Here is a 19824-nt window from a genome sequence, read left to right on the forward strand (position 1 = left end):
GGCAACGGGGGGCGGTTTTCGGGGGGCCGTAGCGCGGGTGACAGATGATTCCGAGGCAGGGGGAGGAGTAGGGAAACACACTGCGCGTGTTTCCCTACTCCTCCCCTTGCCTTGGAATCAGCTGTCCTGACGTCAGTGCATGTCTGCCTAGCAGACCACCACCTCCAGGGAGCCACGGTCCCAAGCACAGAACGTTGGAGGTGAGAATTATTATATAGGATGCGTGTAACTGGGTAGCCATTCAGATGTGTAAAGTCAGCCATTTTTTTTTATTTTGTTTTTATTAATGTTTAAAGTCAAGTAACAAACAAGGAAAGCAAAATTCAAATAGTGATATCCAACAGTACAGAAAAGGAAATAAGTCTGCTACCAGACAAAACATCTTATTCATACGTAAACATGAGATCCCCTCTCCCCACCTCCCGCCTCCAAACTATCATCTCTATAAAACCAATATCTGAAGGTACAAAAAGACAGTAAGAAACAGAAACATGAACCTAAGCAGGGTAGAGGTGAAACAAGTCTAGCATGATGCAAACTGAAACCCTGGAACAACAGTCTAAGGAAATACAGTCTGATACCATGTGAGAAAAGGAGTCCAAGACCGCTAGAAAATAACCTAATGACCTCTCCTCTGCGCAGTTAGCTTACTAAGGGGTCCTTTTATTAAGCTGCAGCAAAAAGTGGTCTACGGTATTGTGGGCATGTGTTTTGAGTGCGCGCTGGGCCAGTTTTTACCGTGTCTGGGGAAAAAGAGCTTTTTTTCAATGGGCCTGCAGTAAAATTGAAACCAGCGCGTGCCTTTTTACAGACTGAGCCCTTAACGCCACCCATTGATCTAGCAGTAAGGGCTACATGCATGGTGAGTGGTCGTCGTGCACCAACTGCCGATTAACACTGCGTGTGGTACGAAATTAAAAAAAATAATTTGTCCCAGTAGTATGGACGTACACCAAATCTGAAATTACCACTAGGGGGGCACGCTAGCCTGGCGATAGTCTTGTTTTGGTGCACGCGCATAGAGCCTACTGTTCCTTTGTAAAAGGGCCCCTAAGGTCATAAGCATCCCGCAACGCATCCCAAAGCTGTGTCATCGACGGAATTGCTCCAACCATTGTTTTAAAACGGGGGAGGTTATACACCTACATTTAGCCATATAACAGCCCAGCAAACATAGTTTATGCTTTCACCTCCTCCCTTAATTCTGTAAACTTGGGTGCACAATTTTATGACTAGTGTGCAAAATTGTGTGTGCAAGTTATAGAATAGCACCTAACTTAATTGGCTTTAACGGCAAATAAGGACCTTTAAGTGGTGTTAATTATCAACCAGTTTGCGGTTATGTGCATAACTGCAGTTAGGCTCTACGTTTATAGACTAGTACTCAAGTTCTATAGCGTGTAATTGCAAAGGGTGTGTTAACATGGGAGGGGCATGGACGGATCAGAGGCGTGGCAGGCATTTATATGCTAAACTTACAGGGACCGATATTCAGACCGCAGGAGGTAGCTGGGCTCCTTCCCGTGGTCACCACTGAGCCTGGATATTCAATGCTTGGCTGTTTCCGGGGACCAGCATTGAATATCTGGTTTATTTTTGGCAGCCGATATTCAGCGCTGGCCGGTTAAGTTGAAACCTGCTTGATTTGGCCTCCAAACTTAGCTGGCGATGAGCTGAATATTAACTAATAGCTGGTTATATCACACAATATGATGGGTTATCTGCTAAACGCTAACCGGCAAGCAGATAGCCAGCTATCTCCCACTGAATATTGTCGGATAGCCAGTTAAGTGCCATTTAACCGGCTAGGAACTATTCCTGGCTTGTTAAATGGTTTTAAATATCATGCGGATAGAATACTGTCAGTTACACAAACAACTGACAGCATTTAGGCTTCTGCCGAAAAACGGCCCATTTTGGGTCAGGACTGTTTATGCCAGTGTACATTGAACAACCATTGAAGAATAAAGAGGTTTTTTTAGACTTTAGGACTTTTTTTTTGTTTTTTTGCCTGATTCATCTTGAAACATTTTACTTCCACCCTCCTATGAAGAAAGACTAAGGAGGCTAGGGTTATACAGCTTGGAGAAGAGACGGCTGAGGGGAGACATGATAGAGGTATATAAAATAATGAGTGGAGTGGAACAGGTGGATGTGAAGCTTCTGTTCACGCTTTCCAAAAATACTAGGACTAGGGGGCATGCGATGAAACTACAGTGTAGTAAATTTAAAACAAATCGGAGAAAATTTTTCTTCACCCAACGTGTAATTAAACTCTGGAATTCGTTGCCGGAGAAAGTGATGAAGGCGGTTAGCTTAGCAGAGTTTAAAAAGGGGTTGGACGGTTTCCTAAAGGACAAGTCCATAAACCGCTACTAAACGGACTTGGAAAAATCCAAAATTCCAGGAATAACATGTATAGAATGTTTGTACGTTTGGGAAGCTTGCCAGGTGCCCTTGGCCTGGATTGGCCGCTGTCGTGGACAGGATGCTGGGCTCGATGGACCCTTGGTCTTTTCCCAGTATGGCATTACTTATGTACTTATGTACTCCTTGTTTCTCTTTGTTTACTGTGGAAGGTTTGTGTCCCCCCCCCCCCCCCCCTTTTATTTATTTTTTTGTTTTAGGAGCCCCTTTACAAAGCTGCGTAAGCGTCTACGTTCGCCCAACACGCACCAAAATGGAGTTACTGCACGGCTACCACGTGGCTCTTGTCGTAATTTCATTTTTGCCGCGCATCCGTTATGCACGGCCAAAAAATAATTTTTATTTTCTGCCACGCGTATTGGGCGCACGCCAAGTGGCATTTTGCGTGCTTAGGTCATTACCGCCCGGTTACCGCGTGAGACTTTACCGCTAGGTCAATGGCTGGCGGTAAGGTCTGAGACTCAAAATGGACACGCTGCAATTTTCAATTTGCAGCACATCCATTTTCGGCAAAAATTTTAAAAAGGCTTTTTTTATAGGTGCGCTGAAAAATGATTCTGCGCATGCCCAAAACCCACAGGCCATTTTTCAGCGCACCTTAGTAAAAGAACCCCTGTGTATTTAGTCGCGAGCCTTTGAAATAGTGTAAATGTTCGTGCCTAAAGGAGCCCTTTCCCCAGGCGGTAATTCCATTTTTGATGCGCGCCTAAAACACGTGGTAGAAAATATTTTCTACCGCGGGGCACTTATCCAGCGATAATCGGCAGTTGGCGCGTGCTGGACACTTACCGCCCAGTTAGCGCGTGAGACTTTACCACTAACTCAGTGGGTGGTGTTTAGGTCTCAGGCCGAAAATGGACGCGCACTGGTTTTCATTTTGCCGCACGTCCATTTTCCGGTACAATTTAAAAAAAACAAAACCCTTTTTTCCAGGCGTGTTCAGGAAATGGGCCAGTGCATGCCCAAAACACGCGCCTATACCAGCGCAGGCCACTTTTGGGCGCACCTTAGTAAAAGGGCCCCTGAGTTAGGTGATCAAATACAGACTTGCGTTAATATTTCTATAACAGCTTCGGTGCCCAACGTTGCAGTTGTAGAATACTTGCTTAGCGCTTGATTTATTAGCACCTAACTTTTGGCTCCCTTTCTCAAATATAACTCTTTGTGTTTAATGCACACAAAACAGCTGGAGGCCCAATGTTCAAAGCTGCATATGTGCTTAATTGGATTTATGAAAAGAAAATCAGCAGTGTATAAATCTGAACACAGAAACATTTACTCTATGTAAATGGGGTTTGAGGTAACAGCAGGCCAGGGGCCAGCATAAAAGTAATGATGACATTCAGCTGACTGTCTGTATAACTTATACTCCTAAGTTAGGCCAGCAAATGAGCAGGCCTAACTTACATGTTGAAATTAGGGGTGGGCATTTAATGCACTATTAATGCGATTAATTTTTTAAAATTCTACCTACTTTTTTTTTTTAAGCATGATCTAAATTTTTAACTCCTGTCTGTTGTCCAGCATTGCTTTCTCTCCCCTGCCTATCCTATTTCACCTTGCCATAATGTAGCAGATGGAAGGCATTGGCGTCGGTTGCAATTGGCATGTGGGATTCACTGCCGGGGACCCTATGAAGAGCCAGATAAATGTTAAGATAAAAGGTGGGGGCTGGACCTGTGTGCTTGGGGGGGTCAGCAGTAGCAGAGGAGAGAAATGGGTGTCTGTGTCTGTGTGTCAAGGGTAACAGGCAGTGGTGTGCTGGTAAATTTTTAACAGGCTCTCTCCCCGGTCCACCTCAGCGCCCCCCCCCCCACCTCTGCGCCCCCCCAAAATTGCAGAGCTGGCTATAGCCGGGGGGGGGGGGGGGGGGCAATGCATTACTCTCTCCAGGAAAAAAAATTAAATGATCCCAGGTTCCAATCTAATTCATGTTTAATGTGGGATAAAATGCCATAAATAAGTAAATAAATATAAACTTTTAATGTTGAGCACCTGATTTTCAAAGTGAACATATTCCAAACACTATAATGAAAATAAAATGATTTTTTTTCTACCTTTGTTGTCTAGTGACTGTTTTTCTGATCATGCTGGCCCAGTATCCGATTCTGCTGCTATCTGTCCTCTTAACTCCGTTTCCATTTATTTCTTTCTTCCTTTCTTCATCATTTCTGGTCCTCAGCTTCTGCCTATTTTCTTCATCCATGTGCAGTTTTTCTCCTCTCTTCCTTTTCCCTCATCTCATCTCCTTCCTCACTCTTCTCTCCCCTCCATCCATGTCCAGCATTTCTTCTCTCTCTCCTCCTCTCCCCTGCCCTCCATCCACCCATGCCCAGTGACCCTCCTGTCCCCTGCCCTGCATGCACCTATACCCAGCGATCCTCCTGTCCCCTGCCCTGCATGCACCTATGTCCAGCAGTGACCCTCCTCTCCCCTGCCCTCCATCCACCCATGTCCAGTGACCCTCCTGTCCCCTGCCCTGCCCTCCATCCACCCATGTCCAGCAGTGACCCTCCTCTCCCCTGCCCTCCATCCACCCATGTCCAGTGACCCTCCTATCCTCTGCCCTGCCCTGCATGCACCTATACCCAGCGATCCTCCTGTCCCCTGCCCTGCATGCACCCATGTCCAGCAGTGACCCTCTTCTCCCCTGCCCTCCATCCACCCATGTCCAGTGACCCTCCTGTCCTCTGCCCTGCATGCACCTATACCCAGCGATCCTCCTGTCCCCTGCCCTGCATGCACCCATGTCCAGCAGTGACCCTCTTCTCCCCTGCCCTCCATCCACCTATGTCCAGCAGTGACCCTCCTCTCCCCTGCCCTGCCCTGCATGCACCTATAGCGACCCTTCTCTCCCCTCCCCTCCCCCTCCATTCACAAATGCCCAGCGACTCCCTTCTCTCCCCTGCCACCCCCTCCCGAGTTTGGCGAATTCAACTCCCTCCCTACCTCCCTCCGGATCCGGTCCCTTACGTCAGCGACTTCACGAATTCTTCGGGGTCGCTGGAAGCGCTGACTCTCCCCCGCTGGCGCTGCAGGTTCATGATTCAAAATGGCCACCGAGACTTACAAGGGCGGCCTCCAAGACTTCGGCAGAAGTCTCGCGAGGCCGCCTCTGGAAGTCTCGGCGGCCATTTTTAAAATGCGAACCTGCAGCGCCAGCGTGGGAGAGTCAGCGCTTGCAGCGACCCCGAAGAATTCGTGAAGTCGCTGACGTAAGGGACCGGATTGGGAGGGAGGAAGAGAGCCGGCTCATGCAATTCAACAACCGGCTCACAAGAGCCGAGCAAAGTTAACAACCGGCTCTTGCGAGCCGGTGCGAGCCAGCTCCAGCACACCACTGGTAACAGGTTTTTTTTTTTGTTTAAACTGTTTTATTGACGATATGTATAATACAAATCAACTTGGTTTATTCATACAACATGGATCAGTATACAGAATCGACATTCCAACAACATACCCAACATCGTCTATCACTTTTTTCGTTTTCTCCCCCCCTGCCCCCCTCCCCTCCTTACAACTTTTTATGTGTGAACATTTTTATTTGTCACAATTTTAATTGATGGAATCAAGTATAGAACAATACAAACTTTCCATGTATTAGCCTCTTGGTCTAGATCAATAAGTAAAAGAGAGAAGGGTAACAGGTTTAATAGCAGAAGGGGAGACACTGTGCGTTAAACCTTAGCGCAGACCTGGGTTAATATCTAACATGTTTTAAATCAGCCAGTGTGGTAGAAACCCTGCACTAGCTGCTTAATGCAGGAATGGGCAGTGTGTGGGAATGAATGGGGTGGTGCGGAGGAGTGGCTTACTGTGACAGCTAGCTCAGGGGTCATTGCATGCTAGCTGTCACGATTGCTGATAGCTTGACTGCATTTACCACCACCTGAGCTGGAGGCAATAAATGCAGCTATGCACTTAGCAGTCTGGTAGCATGGCTACTGTCACAATAAGTTCTGTAGTGGCATCAGCTTCCCCCTCCTGCTCCTGCCATTGTCTGATCTCCGTGACAGATCTCTGCCCTTCCAGTCTTCGCAACAAATCTCTGCCCTTCCAGTCCTTGCCACCCCACCCTCCCCAGAGTTTGCATCCCTCCCCCCTCAGGACCTACGTGAGGGTCTTCAGTGAAATCTACTGCATTTTTTTGAGGGGGTGAACAAACGTGGACAATGGGGAGCCGGTGGATAGTGTGTATCTGGATTTTCAGAAAGCGTTTGACAAAGTGCCTCATGAAAGACTCCAGAGGAAACTGGAGAGTCATGGGATCAGAGGTAGGGTATTACTATGGATTAAGAGCTGGTTGAAGGATAGGAAGCAGAGAGTAGGATTGAATGGTCAGTATTCTCAATGGAGAAGGGTAGTTAGTGGGGTCCCTCAGGGGTCTGTGCTGGGACCGCTGCTTTTTAACATATTTATAAATGACCTAGAGATGGGAGTAACTAGTGAGGTAATTAAATTTGCAAATGACACAAAGTTATTCAGGGTCGTCAAGTCGCAGGAGGAGTGTGAAAGATTACAGGAGGAGGACCTCACGAGACTGGGGGATTGGGCGTCCAAGTGGCAGATGAAGTTCAATGTTGACAAGTGCAAAGTGATGCATATGGGTAAGAGGAACCCGAATTACAGCTATGTCATGCAAGGTTCCGCGTTAGGAGTCACAGACCTAGAAAGGGATCTGGGAGTCATCGTTTGATAAGATGTTGAAAACTTCTGCTCAGTGTGCTGCGGCGGCTAAGAAAGCGCACAGAATGTTGAGTATTATTAGGAAAGGGATGGAAAACAAACATGAGGATGTTATAATGCCGTTTTATCACTCCATGGTGCGACCGCACCTTGAATATTGTGTCCAATTCTGGTTGCCGCATCTCAAAAAAGATATAAAGGAATTGGAGAAGGTGCAGAGAAGGGCGACGAAAATGATAAAAGGGATGGAACGACTTCCTTATGAGGAAAGGCTAAGACGCTTAGGGCTCTTCAGCTTGGAGAAAAGGTGGCTGAGGGGTGATATGATAGAAGTCTACAGGATAATGAGCGGAGTAGAGCGAACAGATGTGAAGCGTTTGTTTACACTTTCAAACAATAATAGAACCAGGGGACACAAGATGAAGCTAGAATATGGCAGATTTAAAACAAATAGGAGAAAGTTTTTCTTTACGCCGTGTGTAGTTGGATCTGGAACACATTGCCGGAGAATGTAGTAACAGCAGCTGGCCTTACGGAGTTTAAGGGGGGTTTGGACAGATTCCTGAAGGAAATTTTTTTTTTTTTTTTTGGGGGGGGGGGGGGGTTGCCTGGTTCTTGAAGCCTGGATTGGCCGCTGTCAGAGACAGGATGCTGGGCTTGATGGACCCTTGGTCTTTTCCCAGTATGGTGGTGCTTATGTGCTTATGAAACCCTTATGAGAGTGTTACCCCTCTACTTCCAACCAGATCTCAGTTGGGACACAAAATGGCTGCTGTGACCTTTAGTGGTAGTCTCATAGTACTACTACTAGGGGGCATCCTCAGTGGTAGTACTGTGAGACTACAGCTAGGGGGTCATGACAGCCATTTTGGATCCTGGCCCAGTCCTGAGCGGGAGCAGGGAGTACCTCTCCTGTCTGGGATCCATTGAAACAATTATGGGCTTGTATTTGTGGTTGGGATTTGTGGATAGGGAGGGGGTAAGACTTGGTGGAGTTTTACATTTTAGGGGGGATCAGAAGGTGGAAAGATGTGTCGGGGTAGGGGCTGAAAGGGGAGGAGGTATCTGGGGGTGGGGGGGGGGGGGGGTTTCTGCCATGATAGTGATTATTTTATTTCAGTTTAGAGTAGGAAATCACTGTGACACGTGCAGTTCCTAATAGGCTTTTTACTCCCACACTATCTGGCACTGCATGTAGTATGATGCCCAAGCAGTAAGCGTCTGCCCTGTGCAGTAAATATAGTGCAGGTGCCAGTCATTCCTCCTGCGTTTTACTGCACAGGTTTTGCACTTCCATGTTCTACTTTTTGCAGCTAATGTGCAGAGTTGCCAAGGCTGAACCATTCTAAAAATTTTCATAGGGTACATCCAGGGTATAAATCTAGAATGATTTAAGTGTAGTATTGCTTTGCAAATGAATCAAGGCAGCATTAAATGAAATTGGCTTTTCTTTGGAGCCTCTGAAAGAATGCAAAGTGGGGGGCAATTTGGCTAAGTATTTTGTGCTGAAAATTGTCTTCCACCCAATAAAGTAAATACATCCTTTTCAGAGCACATGTGCTTTCAGTAAAGGGAAAAGGGACAGGATAAGGGGAAGCAGTAGGCCGGAAGGTGTGCTCAGATTTCTTCCTACTGGCTGGACCACTTAGTTTACTTCTTTAAGACTTGCCTCTCATGCAAGCAGTGGTCAAGATCAGTGCACACAGGTATTGAAGCTCTGGTGAGTGAGAAATAGGGCTCAAAGAGTGTGAGTGTGAGAAAGCTTTCAAATAAGTGCGACACACTCCTAATGAGTGAGACTCGGGATGTCTGAATGCGCATAGGAACAACTTTTCAAAATTATTGGAGGTGCTAAACCCAAGGGGAAATGACTTCTCCCTAGACAGAATCAAGGAGTTTGTTTAATATTGGGGGTGCTCAAGCATCTTAAGCACCCACAACACCCACAGAACTGGCTCCTATGTTATGCATGGTAAGTGCAAAAACTCACCACACTTTAGTGAGAGGGCTCCTTAAGTGTATTGCACTGCTGAACATAGAAATAAAGTAAAGCACTTCCACTGGCACTTTATCCAATGAAACTAGGCCTTCACTTTTCAAAGTCTGCCTCTAACTTTGAAATTGTTCCCAAACTGGGGGCCAGGATGGATGGGTTCAGACTGCTGTCCTGCCCTCTGGACCTCCGCCATGACCTGCGCCTAGTAGCGGCAGTCAGCATGGGGCCTGTGAGTTAGTGAATGTTCACAGGCCCTGTTTCTCCTTGTGTGTGGGCTTCCTGCTGGAATGAAACCCAAGCAGAGTACTGGAATCAGTGAGCACAGGCACTGACACACTGTCCCTGAGCTGACTGCTGCCTCTGTGGCTGCTCCTGCCTTCCTGCTTTCAATAAACTGAGGGAGGAGAAAACAGATGAGGGAAAGGAGAAGAGTTGGCGTTTGCTTGTTTTGTTTTCATCATCCTCTACGGTCATTTGACTTTTAAGAGTTAAAATGGGGTCATACTAGATAAAAAGTTTGCACTGCCCAAAATATTAGTCATAAATAAAAAGAAGCTTTTTCTGTATTAGTATTTTGTATTTTTCCTCTGCTTTTTACCGAGCAGAAATCTCATCCAGTCTAACAGCGGCTCTGTACAGCCCTCTTCCTGATGTGTGCTCGGTAATTCGGGCTGCAGGAGTCCGCAGACGCAGACATGCAGCTTTATAATGATAGAAGAGCCTGATTCTTTCAAGACATGCCTGCGGGCTCCTGAAACATTTCCAGCTTCTCTGCCTGTTGTAAATAACATGAAAACATTAATCAGAGCCTAACAATAACTCTGTGTGTGTGTGTGTGTGTGTGTGTCTTTTAAAGAAAACACCAGCTAGTTGAAATGTTCTAATTACAGCTTTTTATCCACTGTTAAAATTCTGTAATTTTAAATCAATTTGTGAATTTTCCAAGCAGGAAATTGTGTGTCCAGTTAAAAAGCTGCTTTCGGGGCCAGTAAGGGAGCTCTGCCAGTTTCGGCCTTGGCTGTCAGTGGGCTCAAACCAGTCCATACAGCAGCTGGCATTGTCTATCTGGTTAAAGGGTTTTTGTTTCCTTTCTAGGCGAGCAGTCCACAGGATCTCCGGCTTTTCTACGAAAAAAACAAGAACTTAATACCCAAGTAAGCATTTTTTTTTTTACTGTTGCCAGTTTCTTCTAGAGGTGAGTGCTGGTTGTATTTATACCTACACAGCTACAGAGCAGGAATAGGGACCTGTGTGTCTCCCTACTCTGTAACTTCCCCTGTGTAGCTGAGACAGTGCAGGGCTGAACTGAGACAGCCCCTTTCGGATTTTTCCTTACCCAGCCTTTACTCCCTCTGTCATACTTTCCTTTATGTGTCTGAAAATACATCTCTTGTGTATAATTGTTCAAGAATAGGCCTGGCGTATCCTCACTGCTAATTTCATCCCTTGAGTGCTTAGCTATTTAACTGCACGAGCTGACAGCATGTTTTTATGACACCAGAGGTTTTCTTCTGCTTTGTTTTCATCCTTTTAGCCAAACATTGGTGTCACCTGCTAAGCATTAAGGTTGCTCTGTCTCTTGAGCTATAGTTTTGTTTTTCAAAATGAAGAAAGGAGTTTTACAGCTGAAGACGTGGGGAGGTTAAATATTTTTGTTTTGCTTTGTGTATACATATCAAGGTCAATATTCAGCCACATAGTCAATGTATAATATGAAACTGTGTAGCTTATCATACCAACCTAAACATAAGCCTTGGTTGCAAGTATTTTACTTGTGGAATTGTATATTGGCAAGGGTATTAATGAAATTCATATAAAATCATGACGGCTCTCACCTGCTAATGTGCCTCACTTCTTCTCCAACTTTTTTCGTAGGTTTGTTTATTTATTTATTTTGGATTTTCTCACACCTTTTTAGTAGTAGCTCAAGGTGAATTATATTCAGGTACACTGGGTATTTACTCCCTCCCCTGTTGTGCTGTGTGTATGGGGGTGTATGTGTGTATATACATGACATACATGTGTACTGCTTCTGTTTTTGGCAGGGGTTGGCCTGTTGTGGTATGGATATGACTTGCCTTGGGATCAGGTCTTTTTCTTCTTATCAGTTTGTCTACAAATTGCCTTGAACTGAGAGATAACCTGCGGCCTCCCAAGTAATAGAGAACCACAGATTCCAATCGTAGAACTACCTCCAGAGCGACACGGTGCAGCTGGGTCTGGGTGGCCAGTGCAGCAAGTGACGGAACCCTGTTGTGCTTACTTAGAAAGGCAATTCCCTTCAGCATAATTTAGAAAGGACGTACAAATTGGAGCTGAGATGTCCAGGTCGGAACATGTCCGGTTCAGTTAGTAATTTAGAACAGGATCTGCCGACATAGGTTGAACAAAACTGTTAGTCCAGAGTGGATAAGACAACTGTCTGAACCACACATCTTAAAGGAGTTGCTGCTAGGTGTGCCGTCTTGCCATCAGATTGAATGTAGCACCAAAATAAATATAATTTCAGGAAATACACTGCCAGGATCTGAAAGCCTGTTTCTTCTCCTGGTTCAATTAAGTGATCTCCACAAAATCTTGCTTTTCATTTGGGTTTATGGGGTCCTCCTTCCTGACACGAACAACTGACAGTAACTCACTTTTCTGGGTGTCCCAGTGACCCCTTGGTCAGCGCTTCTTAAAAAAAAACCCTGGGGTTTAGTCATTCTTTTCTGGTTCTACCGAATTAGAAGTTAGAAAAATAGTAAGCCTTTGTCCCTGGAAAGCCTGCCATATTCTTGGAACTGCAAGGCTCTATTTAATGCATCTGAAGGGTCCAGTAGGTACTTCACAGAAGAGTTGAAGACCTTTAAACATAGCCCTGGCAAAACCCTCCATTCTCATCTTTCCATCCATGCTGCTCAGCACTTCATGCCACTGCCCAAGCACATGGCCCCCTGCTCTTTTAATATATCTGTAAAAGGGTCAGATAAGGCCCTATCATGTGTAATATCAAATGGGGACAGGGGAAACTTTAACTGACATGTGGCATGTGGTGTCTGAGTGATTTGATTTCTGAGTGCTTTGAGTAACAGCTGGTCATGAGGTGCACACATCTCCCACCACCTACGAATGCCAGGGAAATTCAGAGTCATCCTGGGATCTGGTAGAGCAGCGGAGGCTTATATCTGTCTCTCTGCCTTCCCCTTCCTTCCTTCCATGATTAGACAGTATCTAGAACTAAAAACTGACTGTCGTTGTGGAAAAGTACACAGATATTGAAAAAGGATAGTCTGGTGGCAGCCTCTCAACACTCCTAGAGTGTAGTGCTGCTCAGGGGTGAATTTTGGCCCAGTTATGACCTGGAACCTGCTTTCTTTTCTTCCTTTTTTTTTATATCGAGTTTTATTAAAATCATTTTCTTAAAAAACAAAAACCAGATTGCAAACAATAAAAATAAAATACTACAGTATCAGAACAGCTTAACAGCAGGAAGCTTAGATAATACCACTCTTTTTGTGAAATAAACATTACATGTTCAAATTGCAACCCAAATCCCATCCCTCATGCTAAACATGCCTCCAGTTAGAAGTTCCTACCATGGTTTCTTCAATGAACAGAACACCTAAGTTCCCTCTCCCTCCTTACTCTCTGCCCCCCTACTTCCAAAGCTCTTCCTTTCTTTTCTTCACTGTAGCTGAAGGTAGGTGGTGGAGGCTGCTGCTGGCCCCAGCCCGGTAATTCCTTCTCCCACCTCCTCAATAAAAAATTACCACCGATGTTGGTATTTATTTTTCCTGCTTTGTGGGATTCCAGTACGATTCAAGATGGGCTGGTGTGTATCATGGAATTAAACCAGCTTGTTGAGGAACTATACTGAAGGCCACAGCTTGCAGTGTCTGCTGTGAAAAGAGAAGCACCTGAACTCTTTTTAATTCTTCACTTGGACTCCGAAGGGAAATCTTACAGAAATAGTCCAGTTCCTTTGTGATATGTTTTGACCTTACCTTTTTGCAGAAAATATATATTAAAAAAAAAGGTCGGAGGAACAAGATGGCAACTTGAACGAACTGACTACCTCGTTGCTACCAATATAAGATACGCAATACGCACTACCACTTTATTTCTCATGCTGGAAACGTTCTTCTATAACTGACTATTTAACTTATGGTATAACCTACTCTGTCAAGCAGGAACTCTTGCAATAGCACTCTGTATTCCACTTTACCATGTATGTACCTTAATGCAATATCATTTGTAATTCCTCACCCGACAATGGCGATTGCCATTACGGCATAATGTAAGCCACATTGAGCCTGCAAACTGGTGGGAAAATGTGGGATACCAATGCTACGAATAAATAAATAAATAAATTATGAAGTCGCTCCGGTCCTATCTTACTCTTCGGAATTTGGAAAATATTCCTTTTTCTCTATGCCTAAAAGGAGGGGCAGGCAGCGTGTTGGCCCCGCTTCGCCTGTGATATTGCTGGTGGGACCTATGGACCACTTTGCTGTTTTGGGATTGGTGGCGGGGCCTCTTTCTTCGCTGGAGGGAGCGTTGGGAGGTGAGCCGCTCCCCCAGCATGAACCTGAAACATCCTTGAGTCCCGAATTACAGATGCCACCGCCACCCATGCTGGCAGATGAGCAGAGGCCATTACAGGGAATTCTATGTCCTGAAGAGGTGGTAGCGTTTCCTGGAGTGGGGTCAGCCTCTAGTGATGGACTGTTGAGTACTTCCGCATAGATGGGTTCAGAACAGATTGGAGCGGGCATTTTTGGTGTGTCCACCGCGGCAAGAGAGAAACAGATCTTTGAGGATTCCAAGATAGATTCTACTTCACTGAGTAAGTCGATTTTGCCTGTTAAGCCAGAAACTTTCACTTTGGACACTATTTGGGAAGCCTTAGTGGGTTTGGAAACATCCTTCTCTCAAAAATGATTATCAGTGTTTCAGGAAGCTCAAATTACTTCAGAGAAAGTATCCATATTGGAAAATAAAATTACAATAATGGATAAAAGGATTGAGACTAATGTTAAGGATGTCCAATCTCTTCAACAAATACAAGTAAATACGATTAATGAGAATTTGTTGCTTCAGAATAAAATTGAAAAATTAGAAAATCAACAGAGGTCTAAAACATTACGTTTAATAAATTTTCCTAGACAGCCTTTAATTGCTGCTCTCATAACTTTCAAAAAGTATTTGTCTGAAATACTGAAGATTCCGGAACAAGCTTATCCTCCAATCTCCAAAATTTATTATTTATTACCTTATATTAAGAAAACCACTGAACAACCTGTTGCTGAAGGGATTAAATTATCTTTCGAGAGTTTAAATTTTACACAGACACTTGAAGATGATAATTTGGGTATAAAACCTAGAACTTTAATAGTGACTTTTGTATTACAACCTGACAGAGACTGGATTCTTAAACAATTTTTTCGTCATAGAGATGAACTTTTTTTGAACTATAAGATTAGAATGTTTCCAGATGTATCTAAATTAACCCAAAAGAAGCACCAACTTTTCCTTAAACTTCGTCCATGATATGTCCAATTGGGAGGTCTCTTCTGGTTGAATTTCCCCTGCAAATGTGTATTGAAATTGAACTCAGTGAAGTATGTATTTTATGATCCCACACATCTAACTTCATTTTTGGATTCCAAAACTGTTGTAACTCCACTTTTGCAGTCAAGAGCAGTAGTTACATCTAGTCTGTAATTTAATTTCAGTATAATTCTGAGTACTCCTTCCTAGCTTCCTTTTACTTTTTGACTAGTGAGGAAATTATTATTTTCTCTCCTTTTCCTAGGTATTGTGTCCTGTTGCTCCAGTTAATTGTGGGCTAAAGATGTAAACTTCCTGAGCCCCTTTGTCTTGCCCCATCCTTGGCCACCTTTAAATCTAGACTGAAAGCTCGCCTCTTTAACATTGCTTTTGACTCGTAACCACTTGTAACCACTCGCCTCCACCTACCCTCCTCTTCTCCTTCCTGTACACATTAATTGATTAATTGATTTGATTTGCTTACTTTATTTTTTGTCTATTAGATTGTAAGCTCTTTGAGCAGGGACTGTCTTTCTTCTATGTTTGTGCAGCGCTGCGTACGCCTTGTAGCACTATAGAAATGCTAAATAGTAGTAGTAGTAGTAATAATATAACATATTTCCTAATTTGTTTTTGTGATTGCATATTAGTGTTTAATATTACTGATCTTTTCTGTATCAAGATTTATTATTGGAATTCAATTTGTAAATTCCTTAAAAATAAAATAAAAAAAAAGGTCAAAGCAAAAGTCTTGTATCATTTAACATCTTTGAATCTGTGTATATTCCAGCATCCCAAGGGAAACTTCCAGTCATCTGAGGCAGCTATTACTAGGTCTTCTCCAGCGCAACCATAAAGACCGCATGGACTTTGGTAAGATACCTTATTCTAGAGAAGGGGAAATGGTGGAGCTATTCAAAAAAATCAGAACAGTGACCTGGTAGGGGGAAGTTCTATAACTGGCACCTGGTAGGAGCCAATCTGTACAGGAATGCAGGCACCTACTTTCCTTTATAGAATGCTAGTATAAACAGCAAAAATACGTGCCAAGACGTTTGGCGCATAGCACTAATGCCAGTCATATAGCTGGCATAAGTGTGTGTCCCTGAGTTCCGATGATATGTATATAATTTACAGTATTCTGTAAGTTATCCCCCGGATTCTATATAGTGCGACTTAAGCTGTGCATGCAAATCCAGTCGTATTCTGGATTTGTGCATGCAACTTAATTAGTTAACAAGCCAATCAGCGCCGATACTTGCCAATTAAGGGGAGGGGGAAATGGGACTTGATATACCACCTTTCTGTGGTATTTTACAACTACATTCAAAGCAGTTTACATATATACAGGAACTTATTTTATACCTGGGGCAATGGAGGGTTAAGTGACTTGCCCACAGTCACAAGAAGCTGCAGTGGGAATCGAACCCAGTTCCCCAGGATCAAAGTCCGCTGCACTAACCACTAGGCTACTCCTCCACTCTTATTACAACTGATTGGCATTAATTAGAATTTACATGCACAACTAAGTGTATTCTATAATGTGATGCGCGTAAATTCTAAGTCGCATTGTTGAAAAGGGAGCATGGAATGAGCGGGTCATGGGCATTTCTAAAATCTATGCGCATTATTATAGAATACACCCAGTCTGCGCCTAATTTAGGCGTTGGCATTTGCACCAAGTTTTACTTGGCATAACTGCCCACAACTAAATTTAGTGCCTTGGACAGACGCTCAACGTTTTCTATAAACCACACGGAAGTTTAAGCTTATTCTATAAAATACACCTATTTAGGAGTACTTTTATAGAATATGCCTAGGCGTATTTTGTTTCAGCGTGGATGTTTTAGGGGTCACATATAGAATCTAGATCGATATGTGTAAGCCCTTTCCATGCTGTACCCATACGTTGGCGGACCTGTAAAATATGCACTGTGTGAGATATACCCGTATTAAGAGAAAAGTGCCGAGACAGAATTTTGGTATTTAGAGGTGCATGTGCACAAATACACACATATATGCTATTCTAATGATTTATACATGTAATTTGGGTGTAACTATTGTCACATATTTTAGAGAATCACCCACTTTGGGGCAAGTCTATAAAAGACACTAAAAATTAGGCACCCAAAATCAGATTCAGTAAATGACGCCTAAACTTAGATGCTGTTAGGATCCGCACTAAGGTAGTATTCTGTCAATGACATTCTGCGCAGTGCCTTTAGAGAATAGTAGCTTGGCGCGATTTTCGCGCCTAACTTTGTGCGAGCACTTTCATCTGCCACAAGCTGGTGTAAATGCTCGCACCTAACTGATGGCAGTTAGGCATGCAAATAGAGGTATTCTATAACATCATACTTAGGACTAAATTCTGTAGTTGTGCTTTTTGGTAAACAGAAGCTTGGCCTTATGGCTTCCAAGCCCACAGTTCTAGATAGCTGAGGTAGACTATCCTGTTGGCTTATTTGCTTGTGGGGAAGCAAGCTCCTCAGGTCTTGCAGGCTCATTTTACAAGGCGTACAGCAACATCTTGGGTGGAAACTACCTTACTGTCTCCAGCGGATATTTGCAAGGTGGTGACACATTCGACTTTGCATACCTTTGCCGAACACTACAGGGTGGATGTTGTGGCTCACTCAGAAGTCAGTTTTGGGCTTCGGTCCTCAGGGTGGTTGTGCCAGGATCCCACCCACTCTTGGAATTGCTTTTGAACCAGGGGCGTACCTACGTGGGGGTATGGGCCCCCACAGATTAAGCCCTGGCCCCCTCTACATTAGACCCCCCCCCCCCCCACCGCTGCCAGGTACCTTTGCTGGCGAGAATCCCCAACCCCCCGCCAGCCGAAGAGTCTTCTTCAGCGCCGGTTGACTCCGGCGCCTTCGCTATGTGATCTGTTTTTGACCTGCATGCACGTGCTGCACAGGGCTACATACAGGACGTGCATGACGCACAACGTCAGGAGTTCGAAACAGATCATCACACAGCGAAGGCGCCAGAGTCGACTGGCACTGAAGAAGACTCTTCAGCTGGCAGGGGTTGGGGACCCCCGCCAGCAAACAAGGTACCTGACGGTGACGGGGGAGGGTTTTTGTGGTGGCAGTGGGGGGGGGTCGGTGGCAGGGGAAGATGGCCATACAGTGCCCCCCCCCTCGGGCTCTGGACCCCCTCCTGCCGAGTTCTGGCTACGTCCCTGTTTTGAACATCCCACAGGTTCTGGAATAGTGGGAAGCTATGTAATGGAAGGAAAAATTAGGTCTTACCTGATAATTTTCCCACTCTTCTAGAGCCCCCCCCCCCCCCCCCCGAGGCTTCTGATATGTGTAGTCAGTGTGAAGTAATGGGTCAAATAATGACTGTCTCCTTGCTTGGTGTTTCTTGGATATCTTTTGTTCTCTACAAGTTGTCCCGAGACGAAAGAGGTCTACACATGTTCACTCATCTGCTTATTGTTAGGTTAGCAAGTTGTTTAAGGTTGTTATGTTTATTCTGATTTCCTCCTTACTGCTTGTCTACATAAATACTGAGGAGCTGGACTGGAGAGATGTCTCTATCTGAGCTCAATTTTCAGTTCTCTATCTCCACTTGCTGGTTGATTGGCACAACTATTCCACAGGTTCTGAAATAGTGGGAAGGACTAATGGAAAGAAAATTATCACGTAGGACCTAATTTCTCCTTAATGTTCCGCAGTGCTTGTACTTATAGACAGATCTGTGTGGCACAGTCTCACTGTTTATGGACTATGGAACCTTGTTGGAGGTCCTGGTGATTGGAGAGAGTAGTGCAGTTACAAACAGGAGGTTCTGTGTGATCTGGCTTAAGAAAATCAAATGAGAGCAGCATGAGAAATAAATCTGAGATCACTAGATGATGTCCCAGCACAACTGCAGGTGCAGGAATTAACCTTCATCCACAGGGACTAGAAGGGAGCAAACATGAAAAGGGACTGTGAATAATCCAAAGAGAGGTGCAAGTCAGCTGTCTTACTACTAATTCCTGTTTTTCAGATGAGTTTTTCCATCACTCGTTCCTGGATGTGAGCGCTTCCATGAAAAAGTGTAAGTAGAATGACTGAGCCCTGGCATCATTTCTTGGAAAGACTGGCTCATGTTACACACAGACAGCATTCAGCATGTCTTAGACTGTAACTCTGTATAAGCTCTTGGGAATATGGGGAGGGGGGGAGAGGAAGATTTTGTTTCTCCATTTACTATATAGAATTATTACCTATTACAAGCAATGAATAAGGATAAGGTTCCACCTCTCACACAGAATGGCAAGGTAAAACATATCAGCATAGAAACCTGCGTGATCAGGAAATATTATGGTAAAAAGCAGAGTTAAAGGAACTCTGCACTTTTCCACTGATAAAGAGATGGTAACAGTCAGTGTGTTTGTGACATGGGTTGTTTGTGGCTTGCAAAGGATGTTTTTAGCATATCTGGAATGGCGTGAATTCCACAGTGTGAGATCAGGGGTCTGCTTTCCCTGGCCTGGCATGTGAAGACCTTCTTTCTGGTATGCCACCTTCCCCCTCCCCCCCAGTGTACCAAATTTCAGAATCTCTGGGCCACTGTCCCACTTCCTTCCCCCTTCGCCTGCCGAGAATGCAGGTGTTTACTGGGAGACATTCTGTTCCCCAGAAACAGCATCTCCTTAAGAGATTGTGGGTGATTTATAACAGTGTTTCCCAAGTCTGTCCTGGAGTATGCTCTTGCTAGTCAGATTTTCAGGATATCCCACAATGAATATGCATGAAAGAGATTAGTATACTGTGGAAGCAAAGGATGTAAATCAATCTCATGCATATTTACTGTGGATATCCTGAAAACCTGACTGGCAAGGGGGTACTCCAGGACTGACTTGGGAAATACTGATTTATGGTACCCTGCCAAAAACCTTTGCCAAACCTTCCCAGACCTGACCCAGTAACTCCAAAGCCAGCCAAATTTTCAGGATATATTTTGTGTATTTATTTACTTCATTTTAAATGGTCCTTCAAAAATTCTTCAGAGTAAAGTATTGGCAACTTTACATTAAATCAGTAACCCCACATTACCAATATAAATTTAAAAAATATGATATGCATGAGGGAATTTGTATATATTGGATTTCTAATGTATGCAGATCTTTGTCATGCATATTCATGTGGATATTCTTCAACAAAGACTGATGGTAGGATCAC

The 19824-nt window shown here is 44.3% G+C and overlaps 1 protein-coding gene across 1 annotated transcript in view; it reads left to right on the forward strand.

The window, feature by feature from the left end:
* ULK1 (unc-51 like autophagy activating kinase 1) overlaps positions 1-19824 on the forward strand; it is a 151033-nt gene that overhangs the window by 79800 nt on the left and 51409 nt on the right. Inside the window, exons 9-11 of the mRNA XM_030217452.1 lie at positions 10205-10263; positions 15432-15514; positions 18647-18697. Coding sequence (XP_030073312.1) covers positions 10205-10263; positions 15432-15514; positions 18647-18697 — 193 coding nt within the window. The remainder of the gene's footprint in view (positions 1-10204; positions 10264-15431; positions 15515-18646; positions 18698-19824) is intronic.

Source organism: Microcaecilia unicolor, chromosome 11 (assembly GCF_901765095.1).
Source record: "Microcaecilia unicolor chromosome 11, aMicUni1.1, whole genome shotgun sequence".
Taxonomy (NCBI): domain Eukaryota; kingdom Metazoa; phylum Chordata; class Amphibia; order Gymnophiona; family Siphonopidae; genus Microcaecilia; species Microcaecilia unicolor.